General features: G+C 34.1%; 1 protein-coding gene across 1 annotated transcript in view; it reads right to left on the reverse strand.

Moving 5' to 3' along the window:
- LOC134661223 (uncharacterized) overlaps window positions 1-23,775 on the reverse strand; it is a 134,276-nt gene that overhangs the window by 44,987 nt on the left and 65,514 nt on the right. The window contains exons 44-46 of the mRNA XM_063517200.1: window positions 3,175-3,317; window positions 2,470-2,575; window positions 2,067-2,200 (exon numbers count right to left, since the gene is read on the reverse strand). Coding sequence (XP_063373270.1) covers window positions 2,067-2,200; window positions 2,470-2,575; window positions 3,175-3,317 — 383 coding nt within the window. The remainder of the gene's footprint in view (window positions 1-2,066; window positions 2,201-2,469; window positions 2,576-3,174; window positions 3,318-23,775) is intronic.

The raw sequence follows: 23,775 nt of genomic DNA on the forward strand, positions 1-23,775 counted from the left end.
CCTCAGTACTATCTTGTGTCAAAGATCTTGTTGAGACGAATCAAACGAGCCGAAACACGAAGTGGTTTAGTTGCATGGTTGACTGGTACCGTTGACCACCTTCCAGCTCCATCATCAGACCCTGAGTCCTATCTTGTGTCAAAGATCTTGTTGAGACGAATCAAACGAGCCGAAACACGAAGTGGTTTAGTTGCATGGTTGATTGGTACCGGTGACCACCTCCCAGCTCCATCATCAGACCTATATATTCTGATTCTGACATGTCATCAAAAGCATTTGTATTCAGCCATTTTTTAATTTAGTACCTATAAAATATCAGATCATTTCAAATATCTTTAATGCTGTCCGGTAGTTACATACTATACTACAAAACCAAATCCACAGTACTAGGATCAAAGTTTCTCAGTCGCCGTTTACACGCACTGTCACGCACACAGTATAGCATTTTACACGGCGCCTGCCGCACACAATGATAAAAAACCTCGTCGTCGCCGTTGAAAACGTGCGGAGCCGACCGACACACGTCCTACCTCTACAAGCTCTGCCGCGGCACTGAGCTCACGACCGCGCGTCATCGGTAATATTAGAGTCGTTTTCAAAAAATTGCCAAAAAATTATAGTAGAATTTCATAAACACTAATGTATACCATCAGTATAAGCAAACGCTGCAGATTGCTTGAGTATGAAAATGACTTCGATATTAAGTAGAATTTCGTAGGAATTGACACTTGTTTCGGAGAGAAAATTGAGTTTGTTTTTCTTCGATTTTCTCTTTCTCAAAGGTATTTAGGAAAAATGTCAAAAGTAATTCCTAATGTACAGGATATTAGTAATACAAAATAGCCAGCTTTACCAGAGTAAACTTCTCAACATTTACAAATACGAGCTCACAATTTAGTGCTTCACGTGGTTTTTCGGAAACAACCATCAGAAAAAAAATCATTACTAATTTAATAAGCCCTTTTTCCAATATTTAAAAAGTAATTCCTAAAGATAAGAAGACGCTTTTACCGTAACAAGTACTCATTGTTTCTAATAATTACCCTAAAGTACTGAATGTCATCGAGGAATATCATCAATTTTGCATTATTTTGACTTTTCTTGTTGGAGCGCTCTTAACTTGCATGACATACAATGTAGGTACATCTGGTCTCCCGCGATACAGGCCTAGCCTAGTGCGGGGACTCCTGGAATTTCGGCATGTCAATTTAGTTATGCACAACTCTTACCAGTAACTCGTGTTGTAACCACTGTTGTATCCTTTCCGTGCAATAAAATATATTTTTATCTTATCTTATCTTATCTTTACCTACATCCTACGCTGAAGTTTTATTTTCTAATAAGCATCTAGTACTAACTAATATGTTTAATTATGATAACAGGCTTAATCTAACAGGAACAATCACAATTTAGGTAGAGTAATAAGTTTAATATTAATTCATACTATTTTACCTATTGTATACAGCAATCATGTGAGGTGTGTTTGTGGTGTGAATGAATGTGTGTGTGTGTGTTATAAGACGTAGCGAGAGTGAAGGTTAAATTTCCATTATTAAAAGCCTACCGAGAGGTTAGACTATTGATTTTACCAATCATTTGTCTTCATTTGTCTTTTAATCTTTTAATTCAGCCAAATCTCGTATTGCATAACGTTATCTTATTTTAAATATTTCTTACATTTGGCTAAGAGTGGAAACCTGCTAAATCCATTTGGAATGTGTGCCTATTCGTAAGGTAAACGTACTAGTGCTCGACATGCATGCCCAATAGATGACACCCTGCTGTCACCTCTATTGACAATGACTTAAGTTTCAAGATGACATGTACTGGGACCGCGTCGAGCACCAGTACGTTTACCATATATACTATAAAGTTTAACATAAATCAATTAAAATGGATTTAGCAGGTTTACACTCTTAGCCGACGCTATGTTGAGTGTAAACCGAAGTACTTAGTAAACATAGAAGAGAATTGAATCCTGAAGACATTCCTATTTTACTATAACTACTATAAGTGATATTTATAGTAATATTATAGTTTATAGTGATATTTTTTTTAAATCTTACTGCCAAATGTGGTCGAGATCCATTTTGAAACCAGCGTCGTTCTTTAAGAGTCCCTCTGGGGTAGTGCTGTTGCCGAAGTAGATGTCCAGGTCTACGCTTTTCTTAATATCTTTAAGGTTCTGCTTGCCTAGTGCCTGTGGAATTCATGGCATAAATAAATAAAAAAAACCAACAGTCACCGTTGCATTATCGTCCGTAAAAATAGATAAAATACCCTCAAAATCAATAAAATACGGGCGATTTCTTACAAATACATGCAAAATGAATCTTTTTCATTGCTCTTAAATGTATAACCAATGTAACCATAACCTACATCTAGACCGACAAGAGACCATAATTCAAAACCCCTCACATGGCGACCCTACTACGATTCAAATATCTATAAACATGTATGTTACGATACCTTTATATATAAATCGCCAATCAGGAAACTCCATTTTAGGTCTCCATTTCCCTTCATGTCCGGCAAGTCGTATTTGCATATAAGATAGCCAGTTTTCGGGCCGAAACTATAACAAAATAACGTACATAACTCGAAATTATTTGTAAATGATATAATGTTAAAAGGATCCTCGTTGTAACGCTCAAAATATTAGGACAAATATAAAAATACAAGTGTCTACTTTTGTTGAAATATTTAGTATTTTTTACTACATTTTTAGGGTTCCGTATTTCTGTTGCCGCTATAACAACAAATACTAAAAACAGAATAAAATAAAGATTTAAGTGGGGCTCCCATACAACAAACGTGATTTTTGACCGAAGTTAAGCAACGTCGGGCGGGGTCAGTACTTGGATGGGTGACCGTTTTTTTGCTTGTTTTCTTGTTGATGGTGCGGAACCCTCCGTGCGCGAGTCCGACTCGCACTTGGCCGGTTTTTTTTACGCTTTTCTACGCCTAAGAAGGGTTCGTAGTGATTGAAATTATGTAGTGAAATATACCGCAATCCCTATCAATATGTCATATATTCTGATCGTAATAATTCTGGATTCATGAATTCTGTAAGGGTAGGCAACGAGTATGTGACAAACAGGACTCATATTTAAGCGTCTATTGGTGTGCTGTATGCTTATTTGGTATAGAAAAAAGTTCAGTTAAAATCCTTACAGGAAATCGGAGTCTGCCTTGATCGAGCTGAGCCTTTTGATCGGAGTAACTGCATCAACTTTCATGACGCGCCGGAGATCGGGGTAGGAATCCACGCGCGACTTGAAGTAGTATTCCTTTCCCTTCGATTCGGGCATGTCAATCTGAAATATTCTGCATATATTGTAACTTTCACAGTGTCCTAAAAACATAATTAGTTCATCAGTTACCCGAGGGCCATAGAACGCACGTTCCGAGCACGCACGTGCATGCTGATTCTGACCATCATAAGTATGGCGGTCGGTATCAGCGCCAAGCGTGCACACTCGGAGCGTAAGTTTCGTGGCCGAGGCGAAAGTATATCAAAAAATGTTGGCCACCTTTTTAATATTTCTTTAGCGCCTTCACCATTCCACTAACCCGTGGTTAACCAGTTAAACCTGAAGTTACTGGTTATCAGTACAATTTGACATTGGGCTAACGGTTTAACCGGTTAACCCCGGGTTAGTGGGATGGTGCAAGTGGCCTTTAATCATATAAAAACATGATAAAAACAATTAAATAAATGACGTCACGTAGCGCCGTGCTACTTTTGAGCGTGGCGAGACGTTACGAGCCCCTACTCTCGAAGTATAACGAGCTTTATCTTTGTATCTTTGTTATTCTGGGGAGTGCGCACAAGTACTGCGTGACCTGATCCCACCTTCCCCTTTCCATCTTCGGACGTCCAGGCGCGGGGAGCGAATGCACCCGTTCGCTGTGAATATTCCATTTTCACCTCAGCAGCTCGAACAAGGGTACTTTGCTACTTAAAAACAGTGAGCAAAATCGCATTTTGCTCACTGAGCGGGACAAAATGAGCAAAATGCGATTTTGCTCACTGTTTTTAAGTAGCAAAGTACCCTTGTTCGAGCTGCTGAGGTGAAAATTAAATTGTTGGTATATCTTAAGAAAACATGAGTGAATAGAGGTAAGTAATGAAGAAGGAATACATTTGTCGGGTTCTCTGATATGTTCTCACTGCTGAGGTGAAAAATGTTGTGTACTACACGAGATCAAAGTTATTTACATCTCGTGCGCTTTTGAGTCCCTTACTACGCTCAAGATTCTAAATTAGATCTAGTATAGAATCTTTCGCTTGCACGGGACTCAAAATAAGCACTCGAAGAAATATCAAACTTTGATCTCTTGTTGTACAATAGTACATTATTGTCGAGGTTCGGAAGTAGCTACTTGCAGGCTGAGGATTCGTTTTAAACGGACGACCTTGGGAGTCCGTTTAATTGAATCCGAAGCCAGCAAGTAGCCTTCCAGCCGAGTCATATATAGTGCTTTTCTCAAAAATGGTGCAAGAAATAGAAATATTTTACAGAACTTACAGAAGCAACATTCTAATTTTCCATTAATTTTCACAGAAAAAAGTACAACCATTAAAAAAATTAGCTTGCCCCCTTTAAAAAAAAAAGAAGTGTATTTTTCTGCTGAAAATACGCCAAACTATTTGAGACACCTAAATAGTCGCGGTACCAACATTAAGCCTGTAACAGACTATCGCACCGCATCGCGACCTTGGAGCGTCGCACCCATAAGTGAGAGTGAGAAAGAGATATCTGTTTCTCGCTCTCACTTATGGGTGCGACGCTCCAAGGTCGCGGTGCGGTGCGATAGTCTGTTATAGGCTTTATAATAATAAGTACTGATCATCTGTTATGTCTGTGAAGTTGGCATATCAAAGTCCAGCAGATCACGTTTTTTTTGGAGTTCTATTAGCATGCACCATAGTTCTAGAGTTCCTGATACTTTTTAGCAATAGTTCTGGCGTTTTTATCGTAAAAACCAATTCTATGGAATTTCACAAAATGATATGCTAAGTTCACACACTAGCATATCATTTTGTTACTAATGGGATAAAAAAAATATCCTAGCCTCGACACGTAGTAACAAAGAGTTCCTGACACAAAAAAAGCATCTCTGAGAACATTAACTACAAATTTTATCTATTTGTGTAATTATGTGATATGCTAAGTTCACACGTGCTATGCTGAGATTATTTAACAACGCACAGACGTATATTTGGTTCCAAACGAAAGCTCTTGCTCTATTGATTACAGAACTTAGGAGTTCTCGGTTTTAAATCAAGCGAGGAAGCAACAAAAAACATAACTTTCATAAAATTCAAATTTAAATATTACACGTTCTATATACAAAAATATTTTTAAAAGTTCTAAGCGTATTTTTAATCTAAAATGATAGCTGTGTATTTAATGTATACAGAATTTAAGAGTGCCTGGCCCTAGTGTAACAGTTAAAGTGTAGAAAACCATTTTCGTTGAAATTTTGTCATTTTTCAATATAGAGACATAAATTGCTAAAATATTTTCAGAAGACTTAGGCTTGAATTTGCTCTTGTATGATAACTGTGTGTCTGTAGTATTAAAAACAGCGGAGTTCCCGACAATTGATACACTTTGAAAGAGAAATAAAAATTTAGATTGAAATTTCGACTTATCCAAATTTTTCCAAACTACGGGTGTGCTATGCTGAAACATTTTCAGGATATGATTCTTGAATTTAGTCTTTTACGGTAGCCGTCTGTCTGTTATATTTTAAACAGCGGAGTTCCCGGCAATTGATACACATTGAAAGAGAAATAAAAATTAAGTTTGAAATTTCGTTTTAGCCACAGTACAGGTGTGCTATGCTGAAACATTTTCAGGATATTTAGGCTTCAATTAGGTCTTGTTTGATAGCTGTATGTTCGTAGTATGTAAAAAAGTGGAGTTCTCGGCAATTGATTCACTTTGAAAGACATGACAAAATTAAGTTTGAAATTTCGACTAATCCAAATTATTCCAAAGTACAGGTGTGCTATGCTGAAACATTTTCAGGATATAATACTTGAAATTGGTCTTGTACGGTAGCTGTGTGTCTGTTCTATTTAAAACAGCGGAGTTCCCGGATATTGATGCACTTTGAAAGAGAAATAAAAATTAAGTTTAAAATGTCGTCTTCTCCAAATTATTCCAAAGTACAGGTGTGCTATGCTGAAACATTTTCAGGATATAATACCTAAATTTGATCTTTTACGATAGCTGTGTATTTTATGTATTTAAAACAGCGGAGTTCCCGGATATTGATACACTTTGAAAGAGAAATAAAAATTAAGTTTAAAATTTCGACTAATCCAAATTATTCCAAAGTACAGGTGTGCTATGCTGAAACATTTTCAGGATATAATACCTAAATTTGATCTTGTACGATAGCTGTGTATCTTATGTATTTAAAACAGCGGAGTTCCCGGATATTGATACACTTTGAAAAAGAAATAAAAATTAAGTTTAAAATTTCGACTTATCCAAATTATTCCAAATTACAGCAGTGCTATGCTGAAGCATTTTCAGGATATAATACTTGAATTTGGTCTTGCACGATAGCTGTGTGTATATAGTATTTAAAACAGCGGAGTTCCCGGCAATTGATAAACTTTGAAAGAGAAATAAAAATTAAGTTTAAAATATCGTCTTATCCAAATTTTTCCAAAAAACATGTGTGCTATGCTGAAACATGTTTAGGATATAATACTTAAATTTGGTCTTGTACGATAGCTGTGTGTCTGTTCTATTTAAAAGAGCGGAGTTCCCGGCAATTGATACACATTGAAAGAGAAATAAAAATTAAGTTTGAAATTTCGTTTTAGCCACAATACAGGTGTGCTATGCTGAAACATTTTCAGGAGATTTAAACTTCAATTAGGTCTTGTATCATTGCTGTATGTTCGTAGTATGTAAAAAACTGGAGTTCTCGGCAATTAATTCACTTTGAAAGAAATAACAGATTTAAGTTTGAAATTTCGACTAATCCAAATTATTCCAAAATACAGGTGTGCTATGCTGAAACATTTTCAGGATATAATACTTGAATTTGGTCTTGTAAGGTAGCTGTGTGTCTGTTCTATTTAAAACAGCGGAGTTCCCGGATATTGATACACTTTGAAAGAGAAATAAAAATTAAGTTTAAAATATCGTCTTCTCCAAATTTATCCAAACAACAGGTGTGCTATGCTGAAACATTTTCAGGATATAATACCTAAATTTAATCTTGTATGATAGCTGTGTGTATGTAGTATTTAAAACAGCGGAGTTCCCGGCAATTGATACACTTTGAAAGAGAAATAAAAATTAAGTTTAAAATTTCGACTTATCCAAATTTTTCCAAATTACGGGTGTGCTATGCTGAAAAATTTTCAGGAGATTTAGGCTTCAATTAGGTCTTGTTTGATAGCTGTATGTTCGTAGTATGTAAAAAAGTGGAGTTCTCGGCAATTGATTCACTTTGAAAGAAATTACAAAATTAAGTATGAAATTTCGACTAATCCAAATTATTCCAAACTACAGGTGTGCTATGCTGAAACATTTTTAGGATATAATAGTTGAATTTGGTCTTGTAAGATAGCTGTGTGTCTGTTGTATTTAAAACATCGGAGTTCCCGGCAACTGATACACTTTAAAAGCGTAATAAATATTAAGTTTGAAATTTCGTTTTAGCCACATTACAGGTGTGCTATTCTGAAACATTTTCAGGAGATTTAGGCTTCAATTAGGTCTTGTATGATAGCTGTATGTTCGTAGTATGTAAAAAACTGGAGTTCTTGGCAATTAATTCACTTTGAAAGAAATAACAGATTTAAGTTTGTAATTTCGACTAATCCAAATTATTCCAAAGTACAGGTGTGCTATGCTGAAACATTTTCAGGATATAATACTTGAATTTGGTCTTGTACGGTAGCTGTGTGTCTGTTCTATTTAAAACAGCGGAGTTCACGGATATTGATACACTTTGAAAGAGAAATAAAAATTAAGTTTAAAATATCGTCTTCTCCAAATTTATCCAAACAACAGGTGTGCTATGCTGAAACATTTTCAGGATATAATACCTAAATTTGATCTTGTATGATAGCTGTGTGTATGTAGTATTTAAAACAGCGGAGTTCCCGGCAATTGATACACTTTGAAAGAGAAATAAAAATTAAGTTTAAAATTTCGACTTATCCAAATTTTTCCAAACTACGGGTGTGCTATGCTGAAACGTTTTCAGGATATGATTCTTGAATTTAGTCTTTTACGGTAGCCGTCTGTCTGTTATATTTTAAACAGCGGAGTTCCCGGCAATTGATACACATTGAAAGAGAAATAAAAATTAAGTTTGAAATTTCGTTTTAGCCACAGTACAGGTGTGCTATGCTGAAACATTTTCAGGATATTTAGGCTTCAATTAGGTCTTGTTTGATTGCTGTATGTTCGTAGTATGTAAAAAAGTGGAGTTCTCGGCAATTGATTCACTTTGAAAGACATGACAAAATTAAGTTTGAAATTTCGACTAATCCAAATTATTCCAAATTACAGGTGTGCTATGCTGAAACATTTTCAGGATATAATACTTGAAATTGGTCTTGTACGGTAGCTGTGTGTCTGTTCTATTTAAAACAGCGGAGTTCCCGGATATTGATGCACTTTGAAAGAGAAATAAAAATTAAGTTTAAGATGTCGTCTTCTCCAAATTATTCCAAAGTACAGGTGTGCTATGCTGAAACATTTTCAGGATATAATACCTAAATTTGATCTTTTACGATAGCTGTGTATCTTATGTATTTAAAATAGCGGAGTTCCCGGATATTGATACACTTTGAAAGAGAAATAAAAATTAAGTTTAAAATTTCGACTAATCCAAATTATTCCAAAGTACAGGTGTGCTATGCTGAAACATTTTCAAGATATAATACCTAAATTTGATCTTGTACGATAGCTGTGTATCCTATGTATTTAAAACAGCGGAGTTCCCGGATATTGATACACTTTGAAAAAGAAATAAAAATTAAGTTTAAAATTTCGACTTATCTAAATTTTTCCAAATTACAGGTGTGCTATGCTGAAACATTTTCAGGATATAATACATAAATTTGATCTTGTACGATAGCTTTGTATATGTAGTATTTAATACAACGGAGTTCCCGGCAATTGATACACTTTAAAAGAGAAATAAAAAATAAGTTTAAAATTTCGACTTATCCAAATTATTCCAAATTACAGCAGTGCTATGCTGAAGCATTTTCAGGATATAATACTTGAATTTGGTCTTGCACGATAGCTGTGTGTATATAGTATTTAAAACAGTGGAGTTCCCGGCAATTGATAAACTTTGAAAGAGAGATAAAAATTAAGTTTAAAATATCGTCTTATCCAAATTTTTCCAAAAAACATGTGTGCTATGCTGAAACATGTTTAGGATATAATACTTAAATTTGGTCTTGTACGATAGCTGTGTGTCTGTTCTATTCAAAACAGCGGAGTTCCTTGCAATTGATACACATTGAAAGAGAAATAAAAATTAAGTTTGAAATTTCGTTTTAGCCACAATACAGGTGTGCTATGCTAAAACATTTTCAGGAGATTTAGGCTTCAATTAGGTCTTGTATGATTGCTGTATGTTCGTAGTATGTAAAAAACTGGAGTTCTCGGCAATTAGTTCACTTTGAAAGAAATAACAGATTTAAGTTTGAAATTTCGACTAATCCAAATTATTCCAAAATACAGGTGTGCTATGCTGAAACATTTTCAGGATATAATACTTGAATTTGGTCATGTAAGGTAGCTGTGTGTCTGTTCTATTTAGAACAGCGGAGTTCCCGGATATTGATACACTTTGAAAGAGAAATAAAAATTAAGTTTAAAATATCGTCTTCTCCAAATTTATCCAAATAACAGGTGTGCTATGCTGAAACATTTTCAGGATATAAAACCTAAATTTAATCTTGTATGATAGCTGTGTGTATGTAGTATTTAAAACAGCGGAGATCCCGGCAATTGATACACTTTGAAAGAGAAATAAAAATTAAGTTTAAAATTTCGACTTATCCAAATTTTTCCAAACTACGGGTGTGCTATGCTGAAACATTTTCAGGATATGATTCTTGAATTTAGTCTTTTACGGTAGCTGTCTGTCTGTTATATTTTAAACAGCGGAGTTCCCGGCAATTGATACACATTGAAAGAGAAATAAAAATTAAGTTTGATTTTTCGTTTTAGCCACATTACAGGTGTGCAATGCTGAAAAATTTTCAGAAGATTTAGGCTTCAATTAGGTCTTGTTTGATAGCTGTATGTTCGTAGTATGTAAAAAAGTGGAGTTCTCGGCAATTGATTCACTTTGAAAGAAATTACAAAATTAAGTATGAAATTTCGACTAATCCAAATTATTCCAAACTGCAGGTGTGCTATGCTGAAACATTTTCAGGATATAATAGTTGAATTTGGTCTTGTACGATAGCTGTGTGTCTGTTGTATTTAAAACATCGGAGTTCCCGGCAACTGATACACTTTAAAAGCGTAATAAATATTAAGTTTGAAATTTCGTTTTAGCCACATTACAGGTGTGCTATTCTGAAACATTTTCAGGAGATTTAGGCTTCAATTAGGTCTTGTATGATAGCTTTATGTTCGTAGTATGTAAAAAACTGGAGTTCTCGGCAATTAATTCACTTTGAAAGAAATAACAGATTTAAGTTTGTAATTTCGACTAATCCAAATTATTCCAAAGTACAGGTGTGCTATGCTGAAACATTTTCAGGATATAATACTTGAATTTGGTCTTGTACGGTAGCTGTGTGTCTGTTCTATTTAAAACAGCGGAGTTCCCGGATATTGATACATTTTGAAAGAGAAATAAAAATTAAGTTTAAAATATCGTCTTCTCCAAATTTATCCAAAAAACAGGTGTGCTATGCTGAAACATTTTCAGGATATAATACCTAAATTTGATCTTGTATGATAGCTGTGTGTATGTAGTATTTAAAACAGCGGAGTTCCCGGCAATTGATACACTTTGAAAGAGAAATAAAAAATAAGTTTAAAATTTCGACAAATCCAAATTATTCCAAATTACAGCAGTGCTATGCTGAAGCATTTTCAGGATATAATACTTGAATTTGGTCTTGCACGATAGCTGTGTGTATATAGTATTTAAAACAGCGGAGTTCCCGGCAATTGATAAACTTTGAAAGAGAAATAAAAATTAAGTTTAAAATATCGTCTTAACCAAATTTATCCAAAAAACATGTGTGCTATGCTGAAACATGTTTAGGATATAATACTTAAATTTGGTCTTGTACGATAGCTGTGTGTCTGTTCTATTCAAAACAGTGGAGTTCCCGGCAATTGATACACATTCAAAGAGAAATAAAAATTAAGTTTGAAATTTCGTTTTAGCCACATTACAGGTGTGCTATGCTGAAACATTTTCAGGATATAATACCTAAATTTAATCTTGTATGATAGCTGTGTGTATGTAGTATTTAAAACAGCGGAGTTCCTGGCAATTGATACACTTTGAAAGAGAAATAAAAATTAAGTTTAAAATTTCGACTTATCCAAATTTTTCCAAACTACGGGTGTGCTATGCTGAAACATTTTCAGGAGATTTAGGCTTCAATTAGGTCTTGTATGATAGCTGTATGTTCGTAGTATGTAAAAAACTGGAGTTCTCGGCAATTAATTCACTTTGAAAGAAATAACAGATTTAAGTTTGTAATTTCGACTAATCCAAATTATTCCAAAGTACAGGTGTGCTATGCTGAAACATTTTCAGGATTTAATACTTGAATTTGATCTTGTACGGTAGCTGTGTGTCTGTTCTATTTAAAACAGCGGAGTTCCCGGATATTGATACACTTTGAAAGAGAAATAAAAATTAAGTTTAAAATATCGTCTTCTCCAAATTTATCCAAACAACAGGTGTGCTATGCTGAAACATTTTCAGGATATAATACCTAAATTTGATCTTGTATGATAGCTGTGTGTATGTAGTATTTAAAACAGCGGAGTTCCCGGCAATTGATACACTTTGAAAGAGAAATAAAAATTAAGTTTAAAATTTCGACTTATCCAAATTTTTCCAAACTACGGGTGTGCTATGCTGAAACATTTTCAGGATATGATTCTTGAATTTAGTCTTTTACGGTAGCCGTCTGTCTGTTATATTTTAAACAGCGGAGTTCCCGGCAATTGATACACATTGAAAGAGAAATAAAAATTAAGTTTGAAATTTCGTTTTAGCCACAGTACAGGTGTGCTATGCTGAAACATTTTCAGGATATTTAGGCTTCAATTAGGTCTTGTTTGATTGCTGTATGTTCGTAGTATATAAAAAAGTGGAGTTCTCGGCAATTGATTCACTTTGAAAGACATGACAAAATTAAGTTTGAAATTTCGACTAATCCAAATTATTCCAAAGTACAGGTGTGCTATGCTGAAACATTTTCAGGATATAATACTTGAAATTGGTCTTGTACGGTAGCTGTGTGTCTGTTCAATTTAAAACAGCGGAGTTCCCGGATATTGATGCACTTTGAAAGAGAAATAAAAATTAAGTTTAAAATGTCGTCTTCTCCAAATTATTCCAAAGTACAGGTGTGCTATGCTGAAACATTTTCAGGATATAATACCTAAATTTGATCTTTTACGATAGCTGTGTATCTTATGTATTTAAAACAGCGGAGTTCCCGGATATTGATACACTTTGAAAGAGAAATAAAAATTAAGTTTAAAATTTCGACTAATCCAAATTATTCCAAAGTACAGGGGTGCTAAGCTGAAACATTTTCAGGATATAATACCTAAATTTGATCTTGTACGATAGCTGTGTATCTTATGTATTTAAAACAGCGGAGTTCCCGGATATTGATACACTTTGAAAAAGAAATAAAAATTAAGTTTAAAATTTCGACTTATCTAAATTTTTCCAAATTACAGGTGTGCTATGCTGAAACATTTTCAGGATATAATACCTAAATTTGATCTTGTACGATAGGTGTGTGTATGTAGTATTTAAAACTACGGAGTTCTCGGCAATTAATTCACTTTGAAAGAAATAACAGATTTAAGTTTGTAATTTCGACTAATCCAAATTATTCCAAAGTACAGGTGTGCTATGCTGAAACATTTTCAGTATATAATACCTAAATTTGATCTTGTACGATAGCTGTGTATCTTATGTATTTAAAACAGCGGAGTTCCCGGATATTGATACACTTTGAAAAAGAAATAAAAATTAAGTTTAAAATTTCGACTTATCTAAATTTTTCCAAATTACAGGTGTGCTATGCTGAAACATTTTCAGGATATAATACATAAATTTGGTCTTGTACGATAGCTGTGTGTCTGTTGTATTTAAAACATCGGAGTTCCCGGCAACTGATACACTTTAAAAGCGTAATAAATATTAAGTTTGAAATTTCGTTTTAGCCACATTACAGATGTGCTATTCTGAAACATTTTCAGGAGATTTAGGCTTCAATTAGATCTTGTATGATAGCTGTATGTTCGTAGTATGTAAAAAACTGGAGTTCTCGGTAATTAATTCACTTTGAAAGAAATAAAAGATTTAAGTTTGTAATTTCGACTAATCCAAATTATTCCAAAGTTCAGGTGTGCTATGCTGAAACATTTTCAGGATATAATACTTGAATTTGGCCTTGTACGGTAGCTGTGTGTCTGTTCTATTTAAAACAGCGGCGTTCCCGGATATTGATACACTTTGAAAGAGAAATAAAAATTAAGTTTAAAATATCGTCTTCTCCAAATTTATCCAAACAACAGGTGTGCTATGCTGAAACATTTTCAGGATATAATACCTAAATTTGATCTTGTATGATAGCTTTGTGTATGTAGTATTTAAAACAGCGGAGTTTCCGGCAATTGATACACTTTGAAAGAGAAATAAAAATTAAGTTTAAAATTTCGACTTATCCAAATTTTTCCAAACTACGGGTGTGCTATGCTGAAACATTTTCAGGATATGATTCTTGAATTTAGTCTTTTACGGTAGCCGTCTGTCTGTTATATTTTAAACAGCGGAGTTCCCCGCAATTGATACACATTGAAAGAGAAATAAAAATTAAGTTTGAAATTTCGTTTTAGCCACAGTACAGGTGTGCTATGCTGAAACATTTTCAGGATATTTAGGCTTCAATTAGGTCTTGTTTGATTGCTGTATGTTCGTAGTATGTAAAAAAGTGGAGTTCTCGGCAATTGATTCACTTTGAAAGACATGACAAAATTAAGTTTGAAATTTCGACTAATCCAAATTATTCCAAAGTACAGGTGTGCTATGCTGAAACATTTTCAGGATATAATACTTGAAATTGGTCTTGTACGGTAGCTGTGTGTCTGTTCTATTTAAAACAGCGGAGTTCCCGGATATTGATGCCCTTTGAAAGAGAAATAAAAATTAAGTTTAAAATGTCGTCTTCTCCAAATTATTCCAAAGTACAGGTGTGCTATGCTGAAACATTTTCAGGATATAATACCTAAATTTGATCTTGTACGATAGCTGTGTATCTTATGTATTTAAAACAGCGGAGTTCCCGGATATTGATACACTTTGAAAAAGAAATAAAAATTAAGTTTAAAATTTCGTCTAATCCAAATTATTCCAAAGTACAGGTGTGCTATGCTGAAACATTTTCAGGATATAATACCTAAATTTGATCTTGTACGATAGCTGTGTATCTTATGTATTTAAAACAGCGGAGTTCCCGGATATTGATACACTTTGAAAAAGAAATAAAAATTAAGTTTAAAATTTCGACTTATCTAAATTTTTCCAAATTACAGGTGTGCTATGCTGAAACATTTTCAGGATATAATACATAAATTTGATCTTGTACGATAGCTGTGTGTATGTAGTATTTATAACAACGGAGTTCCCGGCAATTGATACATTATGAAAGAGAAATAAAAAATAAGTTTAAAATTTCGACTTATCCAAATTATTCCAAATTACAGCAGTGCTATGCTGAAGCATTTTCAGGATATAATACTTGAATTTGGTCTTGCACGATAGCTGTGTGTATATAGTATTTAAAACAGCGGAGTTCCCTGCAATGTATAAACTTTGAAAGAGAAATAAAAATTAAGTTTAAAATATCGTCTTATCCAAATTTTTCCAAAAAACATGTGTGCTATGCTGAAACATGTTTAGGATATAATACTTAAATTTGGTCTTGTACGATAGCTGTGTGTCTGTTCTATTCAAAACAGCGGCAATTGATACACATTGAAAGAAAAATAAAAATTAAGTTTGAAATTTTGTTTTAGCCACAATACAGGTGTGCTATTCTGAAACATTTTCAGGAGATTTAGGCTTCAATTAGATCTTGTATGATAGCTGTATCTTCGTAGTATGTAAAAAACTGGAGTTCTCGGCAATTAATTCACTTTGAAAGAAATAACAGATTTAAGTTTGTAATTTCGACTAATCCAAATTATTCCAAAGTACAGGTGTGCTATGCTGAAACATTTTCAGGATATAATACTTGAATTTGGTTTTGTACGGTAGCTGTGTGTCTGTTCTATTTAAAACAGCGGAGTTCCCGGTTATTGATACACTTTCAAAGAGAAATAAAAATTAAGTTTAAAATATCGTCTTCTCCAAATTTATCCAAATAACAGGTGTGCTATGCTGAAACATTTTTAGGATATAATACCTAAATTTGATCTTGTATGATAGCTGTGTGTATGTAGTATTTAAAACAGCGGAGTTCCCGGCAATTGATACACTTTGAAAGAGAAATAAAAATTAAGTTTAAAATTTCGACTTATCCAAATTTTTCCAAAATACGGGTGTGCTATGCTGAAACATTTTCAGGATATGATTCTTGAATTTAGTCTTTTACGGTAGCCCTCTGTCTGTTATATTTTAAACAGCGGAGTTCCCGGCAATTGATACACATTGAAAGACAAATAAAAATTAAGTTTGAAATTTCGACTAATCCAAATTATTCCAAAGTAAAGGTGTGCTATGCTGAAACATTTTCAGGATATAATACTTGAATTTGGTCTTGTACGGTAGCTGTGTGTCTGTTCTATTTAAAACAGTGGAGTTCCCGGATATTGATACACTTTGAAAGAGAAATAAAAATAAAGTTTAAAATATCGTCTTCTCCAAATTTATCCAAGCAACAGGTGTGCTATGCTGAAACATTTTCAGGATATAATTCCTAAATTTAATTTTGTATGATAGCTGTTTGTATGTAGTATTTAAAACAGCGGAGTTCCCGGCAATTGATACACTTTGAAAGAGAAATAAAAAATAAGTTTATAATTTCGACTAATCCAAATTATTCCAAATTACAGGTTTGCTATGCTGAAGCATTTTCAGGATATAATACTTGAATTTGGTCTTGTACGATAGCTGTGTGTATATAGTATTTAAAACAGCGGAGTTCCCGGCAATTGATAAACTTTGAATGAGAAATAAAAATTAAGTTTAAAATATCGTCTTATCCAAATTTATCCAAAAAACATGTGTGCTATGCTGAAACATGTTTAGGATATAATACTTAAATTTGGTCTTGTACGATAGCTGTGTGTCTGTTCTATTCAAAACAGTGGAGTTCCCGGCAATTGATACACATTCAAAGAGAAATAAAAATTAAGTTTGAAATTTCGTATTAGCCACATAACAGGTGTGCTATGCTGAAACATTTTCAGGAGATTTAGGCTTCAATTAGGTCTTGTTCGATAGCTGTATGTTCGTAGTATGTAAAAAAGTGGAGTTCTCGGCAATTGATTCACATTGAAAGAAATTACAAAATTAAGTATGAAATTTCGACTAATCCAAATTATTCCAAAGTACAGGTGTGCTATGCTGAAACATTTTCAGGATATAATACCTAAATTTGATCTTTTACGATAGCTGTGTATCTTATGTATTTAAAACAGCGGAGTCCCCGGATATTGATACACTTTGAAAGAGAAATAAAAATTAAGTTTAAAATTTCGACTTATCTAAATTTTTCCAAATTACAGGTGTGCTATGCTGAAACATTTTCAGGATATAATACCTAAATTTGATCTTGTACGATAGGTGTGTGTATGTAGTATTTAAAACAACGGAGTTCTCGGCAATTATTTCACTTTGAAAGAAATAACAGATTTAAGTTTGTAATTTCGACTAATCCAAATTATTCCAAAGTACAGGTGTGCTATGCTGAAACATTTTCAGGATATAATACTTGAATTTGATCTTGTACGGTAGCTGTGTATCTGTTCTATTTAAAACAGCGGAGTTCCCGGATATTGATACACTTTGAAAGAGAAATAAAAATTAAGTTTAAAATATCGTCTTCTCCAAATTTATCCAAACAACAGGTGTGCTATGCTGAAACATTTTCAGGATATAATACCTAAATTTGATCTTGTATGATATCTGTGTGTATGTAGTATTTAAAACAATGGAGTTCCCGGCAATTGATACACTTTGAAAGAGAAATAAAAATTAAGTTTAAAATTTCGACTTATCCAAATTTTTCCAAACTACGGGTGTGCTATGCTGAAACATTTTCAGGATATGATTCTTGAATTTAGTCTTTTACGGTAGGTACTAATAATATTTTGGGGTTAAGATGGTATAAATCGTCTATTTCTTATAAATAATATATTTTGGTTGCCATTGTAGACAAGCGGCTTTGAGGTTCGATGACCTCAGATATTACCTATAGGAATGCGTCGGGTATTGGCATTTTTCAGCAAACCAATGGCAGATTTCTTGTATAAGACTGAACCAAATGAAGATTATTCTAGTTAAGAAAGACTTGACGAGAGTAACTTTGGTATAATAGCAGGCTACTCGGATTTGTAATGTACGTTTATAATATTGGCTAGGCCCCCCGACCAGAACTGAAATTATCAAATTAGTTTTTCTGAATGCAAATACACTTCTCTACCAAACTTCTTTTCTCGTATTGACTAGTTCTTTTTGGGAATTTTTCAATTACATTTCCATAAGGTACCTTTTCTACTAAACTTTGAAACGACATTACTAAGCTTATAAGTCACTTATAACAAAAATAGAAACAGGTAAACAAACGTTAAGCATTTAGGTTTCAGATCACACAATAAAAAGAAATTGAGCATTTTTTTCACCTTTTTACAAAACATTGAATATCTCCGAAACTAGAAACGCCCATAAGGTACCTTTTCCCGTGGGACGTCACAAATAGATAAAATTTGTAGTTAATGTTCTCAGAGAGCCTTTTTTGTCCATCCATCCATTTTTACCGTCTGATCTTGCACAATACACTCAAAATTCGAGAAATCTGGTTATAAAACTTTTACGTGGCGGGTCAATGAACCCATGCGGGATCAATGACCTAACAAGGTTTCATTGACATGACCATAGGCGCGGTAGGACGATTTAGGTTAATATAACTATTAAAAGTGCATAAAAGGTCGAAAACTCCGCTGTTTTCTATATCAAGGACACACAGCTATCATACAGGACCAAATTCAATTCTAAATCTCCTGTAAATATTTCAGCATAGCACACGCGTAATTTGGCTACTTATATCGAAATTTCAAACTTAATTTCATTATTACTTTCAAAGTCAATCAATTGCCGGGAACTCCACTGTTTTATAAACTACGAACACACAGCTATCATACAAGACCTAATTTAAGCCTGAATCTCCTAAAAATATTTCAGCATAGCACGCATGTAGTTTGGCTGAATCGAAATTACAAACTTAATTTTTATTTCTCTTTCAAAGTATATCAATTGCCGGGAACTCCGCTGTTTTAAATACTACAGACACATAGCCAAATTAAACTACTATTACTAGACCAAATTAAAGAATTAAATTCTGAAAATGGTTCAGCATAGCGCACTTGTTTTTGTAATAATTTGGATAAATCGAAATTTGAAACTTACTTTTTATTTCTCATTAAAAGTGTAGCAATTGCCGGGAACTTCGCCGTTTCCATCCATCCATTTTTACCATCTGATCTTACACCATGCACTCAAAATTCGAAAAATTGGGGTAATAAAACTTTTACGTGTGGGGTCAATGAACCCATGTGGGGTCAATGACCTAACAAGGGTTCATTGACATGGGTGTACCCTTGTTTTGTCGACAAACTTTTCATCGAATATTATTTCATCGACAACGATTCATCGAAACATTAGTACTCGTAATATTCTTTGGCGTTATTTTGTTTCATATACTACTTATTTCAATTTTTCTTACTGCGTAGAAATACTATTCAATGAATATTACTTGATCGCTGATTCGTTTCAAATTATTTTAATTGACTCAACTACTAAACATTGCAATTCATTTGTTCGACGTATTACTTTAATAAATTTTTATATGTATATACACATTTATACATTTTTCTGTTGTAAGAATTTTAAAATGATGTATATAATTATCTCATACAAATATGTATAATAAAACTAAGTAGGTTTCGGTCAGGTTAGATTAGAACTGAGAACCCACACAGAAACGAACGGCTTTCAAAGTAGGTTTAGGTTAGGTTAGAACTGCGACCACGCAGAGAAACGAACGGCTTTCAAAGTAGGTTTACGTTAGGTTAGAACTCCGACCCCACACAGAAATAAACGGCTATCAAAGTAGGTTTAGGTTAGGTTAGATCTGCCACCCCACACAGAAACGAACGGCTTTCAAAGTAGGTTTAGGTTAGGTTAGAACTGCGACCCCACACAGAAACGAACGGCTACCAAAGTAGGTTTAGGTTAGGTTAGAACGGCGACCCCACACAGAAACGAACGGCTATCAAAGTAGGTTTAGGTTAGGTTAGAACTACGACCCCACAAAGAAACGAACGGCTATCAAAGTAGGTTTAGGTTAGGTTAGATCTCCCACCCCACACAGAAACGAACGGCTTTCAAAGTAGGTTTAGGTTAGATTAGAACTGCGACCCCACACAGAAACGAACGGCTACCAAAGTAGGTTTAGGTTAGGTTAGAACTGCGACCCCACAAAGAAACGAACGGCTATCAAAGTAGGTTTAGGTTAGGTTAGAACTGCGACCCCACACAGAAACGAACGGCTACCAAAGTAGGTTTAGGTTAGGTTAGAACTGCGACCCCATACAGAAACGAACGGCTTTCAAAGTATTACAAATATTAAATAAATATGAAATATTACAAATTGAAATAATATTATGCGTAATAAATTTTATTAAATGCAGTCCAAAATTAAATAAGAAAACCCGTAAAGAAATACCACGATATAAACTATATGCATAATAACTCGAGTGCCAATTAAAAGTGCGAGATTTAAATTTACTAGTATCGATTCTTCGACGCAATGACTTGTCGATGAAATGAAAATACTTGAAACGTTGTCTTCGAAATAACATTCGATGAAATGTCTGTCGGCAATTCAAGGGTAAACCCAAAGAGTATTAAATCACTACGTTTTAAGAGTCGGCACTCTCGAACAAGCCTTAACCGAATTAAGAACGTACATTGTGCCAACACACCAAATACATGTCAATATTGCCAACACAAAAAAAAACAACGCTAGGGCTCGACACTTCCGGTACCTACTGTCTATCGATATCGATAAATGTGCGATACGTGCTGTTGTACTGTACTACTGTAAAAGTAAATATTGAAAATCAGGTGGATTAATAAAATAAATGCAAAATATAAAAATGATTTTATTTTACATAATAAAGATAAGATACAGATAGTTTTATATTTACGTATACGCATATTACAATACGCTTATGAACGTAACTAAAGCTACAATCTACTTTTAGAGCACTCCTGCAAACACTGAGTCTTGCCTGTGAAGGCTGTGAACTCCAACTTCCCACAAAGGGAAAAAGCTGTCAGGCTCATTCACTTGTAGATATTCAGAGGTTGGAGTTTCATTCAGCCTTTGTATAGGTAAATATTCCAAATCCTCATTACCTGTTACCTTTACCCATAGTCGATATCTGAAATAAAGGGATTATCGATAAGTTGTTCGCACACTATTCCGTGTCTTAGGTTACCTAGTTTTTACAAGAAGAATCTATTCACAGAATGTTTTCGTTTTAATTAAGGATGGTAAACGATAAAAACTACTCCAAACTAATTAAATTAGTATCTGGGAACGACTCAAAATGAAAATATCGCACAAAAACATCAGTTTACCGACCTGTTCGAATCAAGAGGAAATCTTGCTAAAAATATATCAGAAGTAAGTTTCCTTACACGCCTGACCCCACAAACTTCACATTTTCTTAAAGATTTGCCCCCCATTTAAATAAAAGCTAAAGTTATTTGGTCTAAACACAAAAATAAACACGTAACATAACCGCTTTCACCACAATTTAGAATGACGGTAGACGTTTTACCGATCATACCAACCTAAAGAAAAGTAGGTATAATACGTCTATGTTTGAAAGCAAGTATGGTATGTGTTACCAAAATGCAACAGCAATCATTTTAATTCGATAAGATTATTTACTATGCCTCAACGTTGGTAACAAGTACGTTCCTAAGTTATCATAGTATGGGGTGTCGATGGGCTGGGTAAACCATTGACATGACCATAAGCGCGGTAGGACGATTTAGGTTAATATATACCAAATTTCAAGAGTCAGTGTATAAGCGACATAATGGGACATATCAGACTTAAAACCCACTACACCCTTTAAGACGTAGGTAGTATGGCCAATATACGTCTGTGCATTGTTAAATAACATCAGCATAGCACGTGTGAACTTAGCATATCACGTAATTACAAAAATAGATACAATTTGTAGTTAAGGGCCTACTGCAGCCGCGTCTGGCGCTTCGTAAACCACGCCCGCTAGTTCTTCCCTCCCCGCTAACACGCACACATGGAAACGCTTCGCGCCGCACGTGAAGTTTGTTTTACCTTTTAGCACCATCTAACGTTACAGAAGTTAACTACCATTATACGCGGTCGCTGCGGTCGGCCAGAAACTTAAATTCGGAAAAAATTGAAACAGATGGCGTTGTTACTTGTTCATAATAGCAAACAATAAAATAATTAATTCATAAACCTGCATATTTATTGTTGTTTTGGAAGATGTTAACAGCATAGAAGCAGCAGCGTAGATAGCATATAAGTTAAGAGTACCTATTGATAATAAGAAAATAGCACAAGAACAGAAAAGAGATTATTTTTCATAAAATATGATGAAAACTTGATTACGCTCACCTGACTTTTCGGTCACTAAATGCAAATTTCAACCTTATTGTTATGGGGTTACAATACCCCTGGGGTTGCAGGCGTCCATAGTCGTTATTATTATAAATGCTTTTGAACCCTCGAATTTTTCATAGGTACAGTCACCTGCAATAATATGTTACTCTTCGACGGCCGCAAAAATATGTGACACGCTCTTATGGCTCTACAAATAAGATCTAACACGATCTACCGCAAAACGGCCTTCGGTGTGTAACACATTATTGCAGCTGACTGTACTCGTATTCATTGTATAGGTAGGTATTAATATCTTTTATCCGATCGATTTGAATTTATTTGAAATAAATCACAGTGTTTAGTAATTATATGTTTTATTGAATAAGAGATTATTTAGGTATGTAAGGAATACAGGGTGCCTTTTTGAAACACTCATTTTTAGGGTTCCGTAGCCAAACGGCAAAAAACGGAACCCTTATAGATTCGTCATGTCTGTCTGTCTGTCTGTCCGTCTGTCCGTCCGTATGTCACAGCCACTTTTTTCCGAAACTATAAGAACTATACTGTTGAAACTTGGTAAGTAGATGTATTCTGTGAACCGCATTATATTTTCACACAAAAATAGAAAAAAAAAATTGTTTGACAGCTACCGTAAAAGACTAAATTCAAGAATCATATCCTGAAAATGTTTCAGCATAGCACACCCGTAGTTTGGAAAAATTTGGATAGGTCGAAATTTAAAACTTAATTTTTATTTCTCTTTCAAAGTGTATCAATTGCCGGGAACTCCGCTGTTTTAAATACTACATACACACAGCTATCATACAAGATTAAATTTAGGTATTATATCCTGAAAATGTTTCAGCATAGTACACCTGTTTTTTGGATAAATTTGGATAAGTCAAAATTTCAAACTTAATTTATATTTCTCTTTTAAAGTCTATCAATTGCCTGGAACTCCGCTGTTTTAAATACAACAGACACACAGCTATCCTACAAGACCAAATTCAACTATTTTATCCTGAAAATGTTTCAGCATAGCACACCTGTAGTTTGGAATAATTTGGATTAGTCGAAATTTCATACTTAATTTTGTAATTTCTTTCAAAGTGAATCAATTGCCGAGAACTCCACTTTTTACAATATAAGACCTAATTGAAGCCTAAATCTCCTGAAAATGTTTCAGAATAGCACACCTGTAATGTGGCTAAAACGAAATTTCAAACTTAATATTTATTACGCTTTTAAAGTGAATCAATTGCCGGGAACTCCGGTGTTTTAAATACAACAGACACACAGCTATCGTACAAGACCAAATTCAACTATTTTATCCTGAAAATGTTTCAGCATAGCACACCTGTATTTTGGAATAATTTGGATTAGTCGAAATTTCATACTTAATTTTGTAATTTCTTTCAAAGTGAATCAATTGCCGAGAACTCCACTTTTTTACATACTACGAACATACAGCTATCAAACAAGACCTAATTGAAGCCTAAATCTCCAGAAAATTTTTCAGCATTGCACACCTGTAATGTGGTTAAAACGAAAAATCAAACGTAATTTTTGTTTCTCTTTCAATGTGTATCAATTGCCGGGAA

The sequence above is a fragment of the Cydia amplana genome, chromosome 2 (assembly GCF_948474715.1).
Source record: "Cydia amplana chromosome 2, ilCydAmpl1.1, whole genome shotgun sequence".
NCBI lineage: Eukaryota > Metazoa > Arthropoda > Insecta > Lepidoptera > Tortricidae > Cydia > Cydia amplana.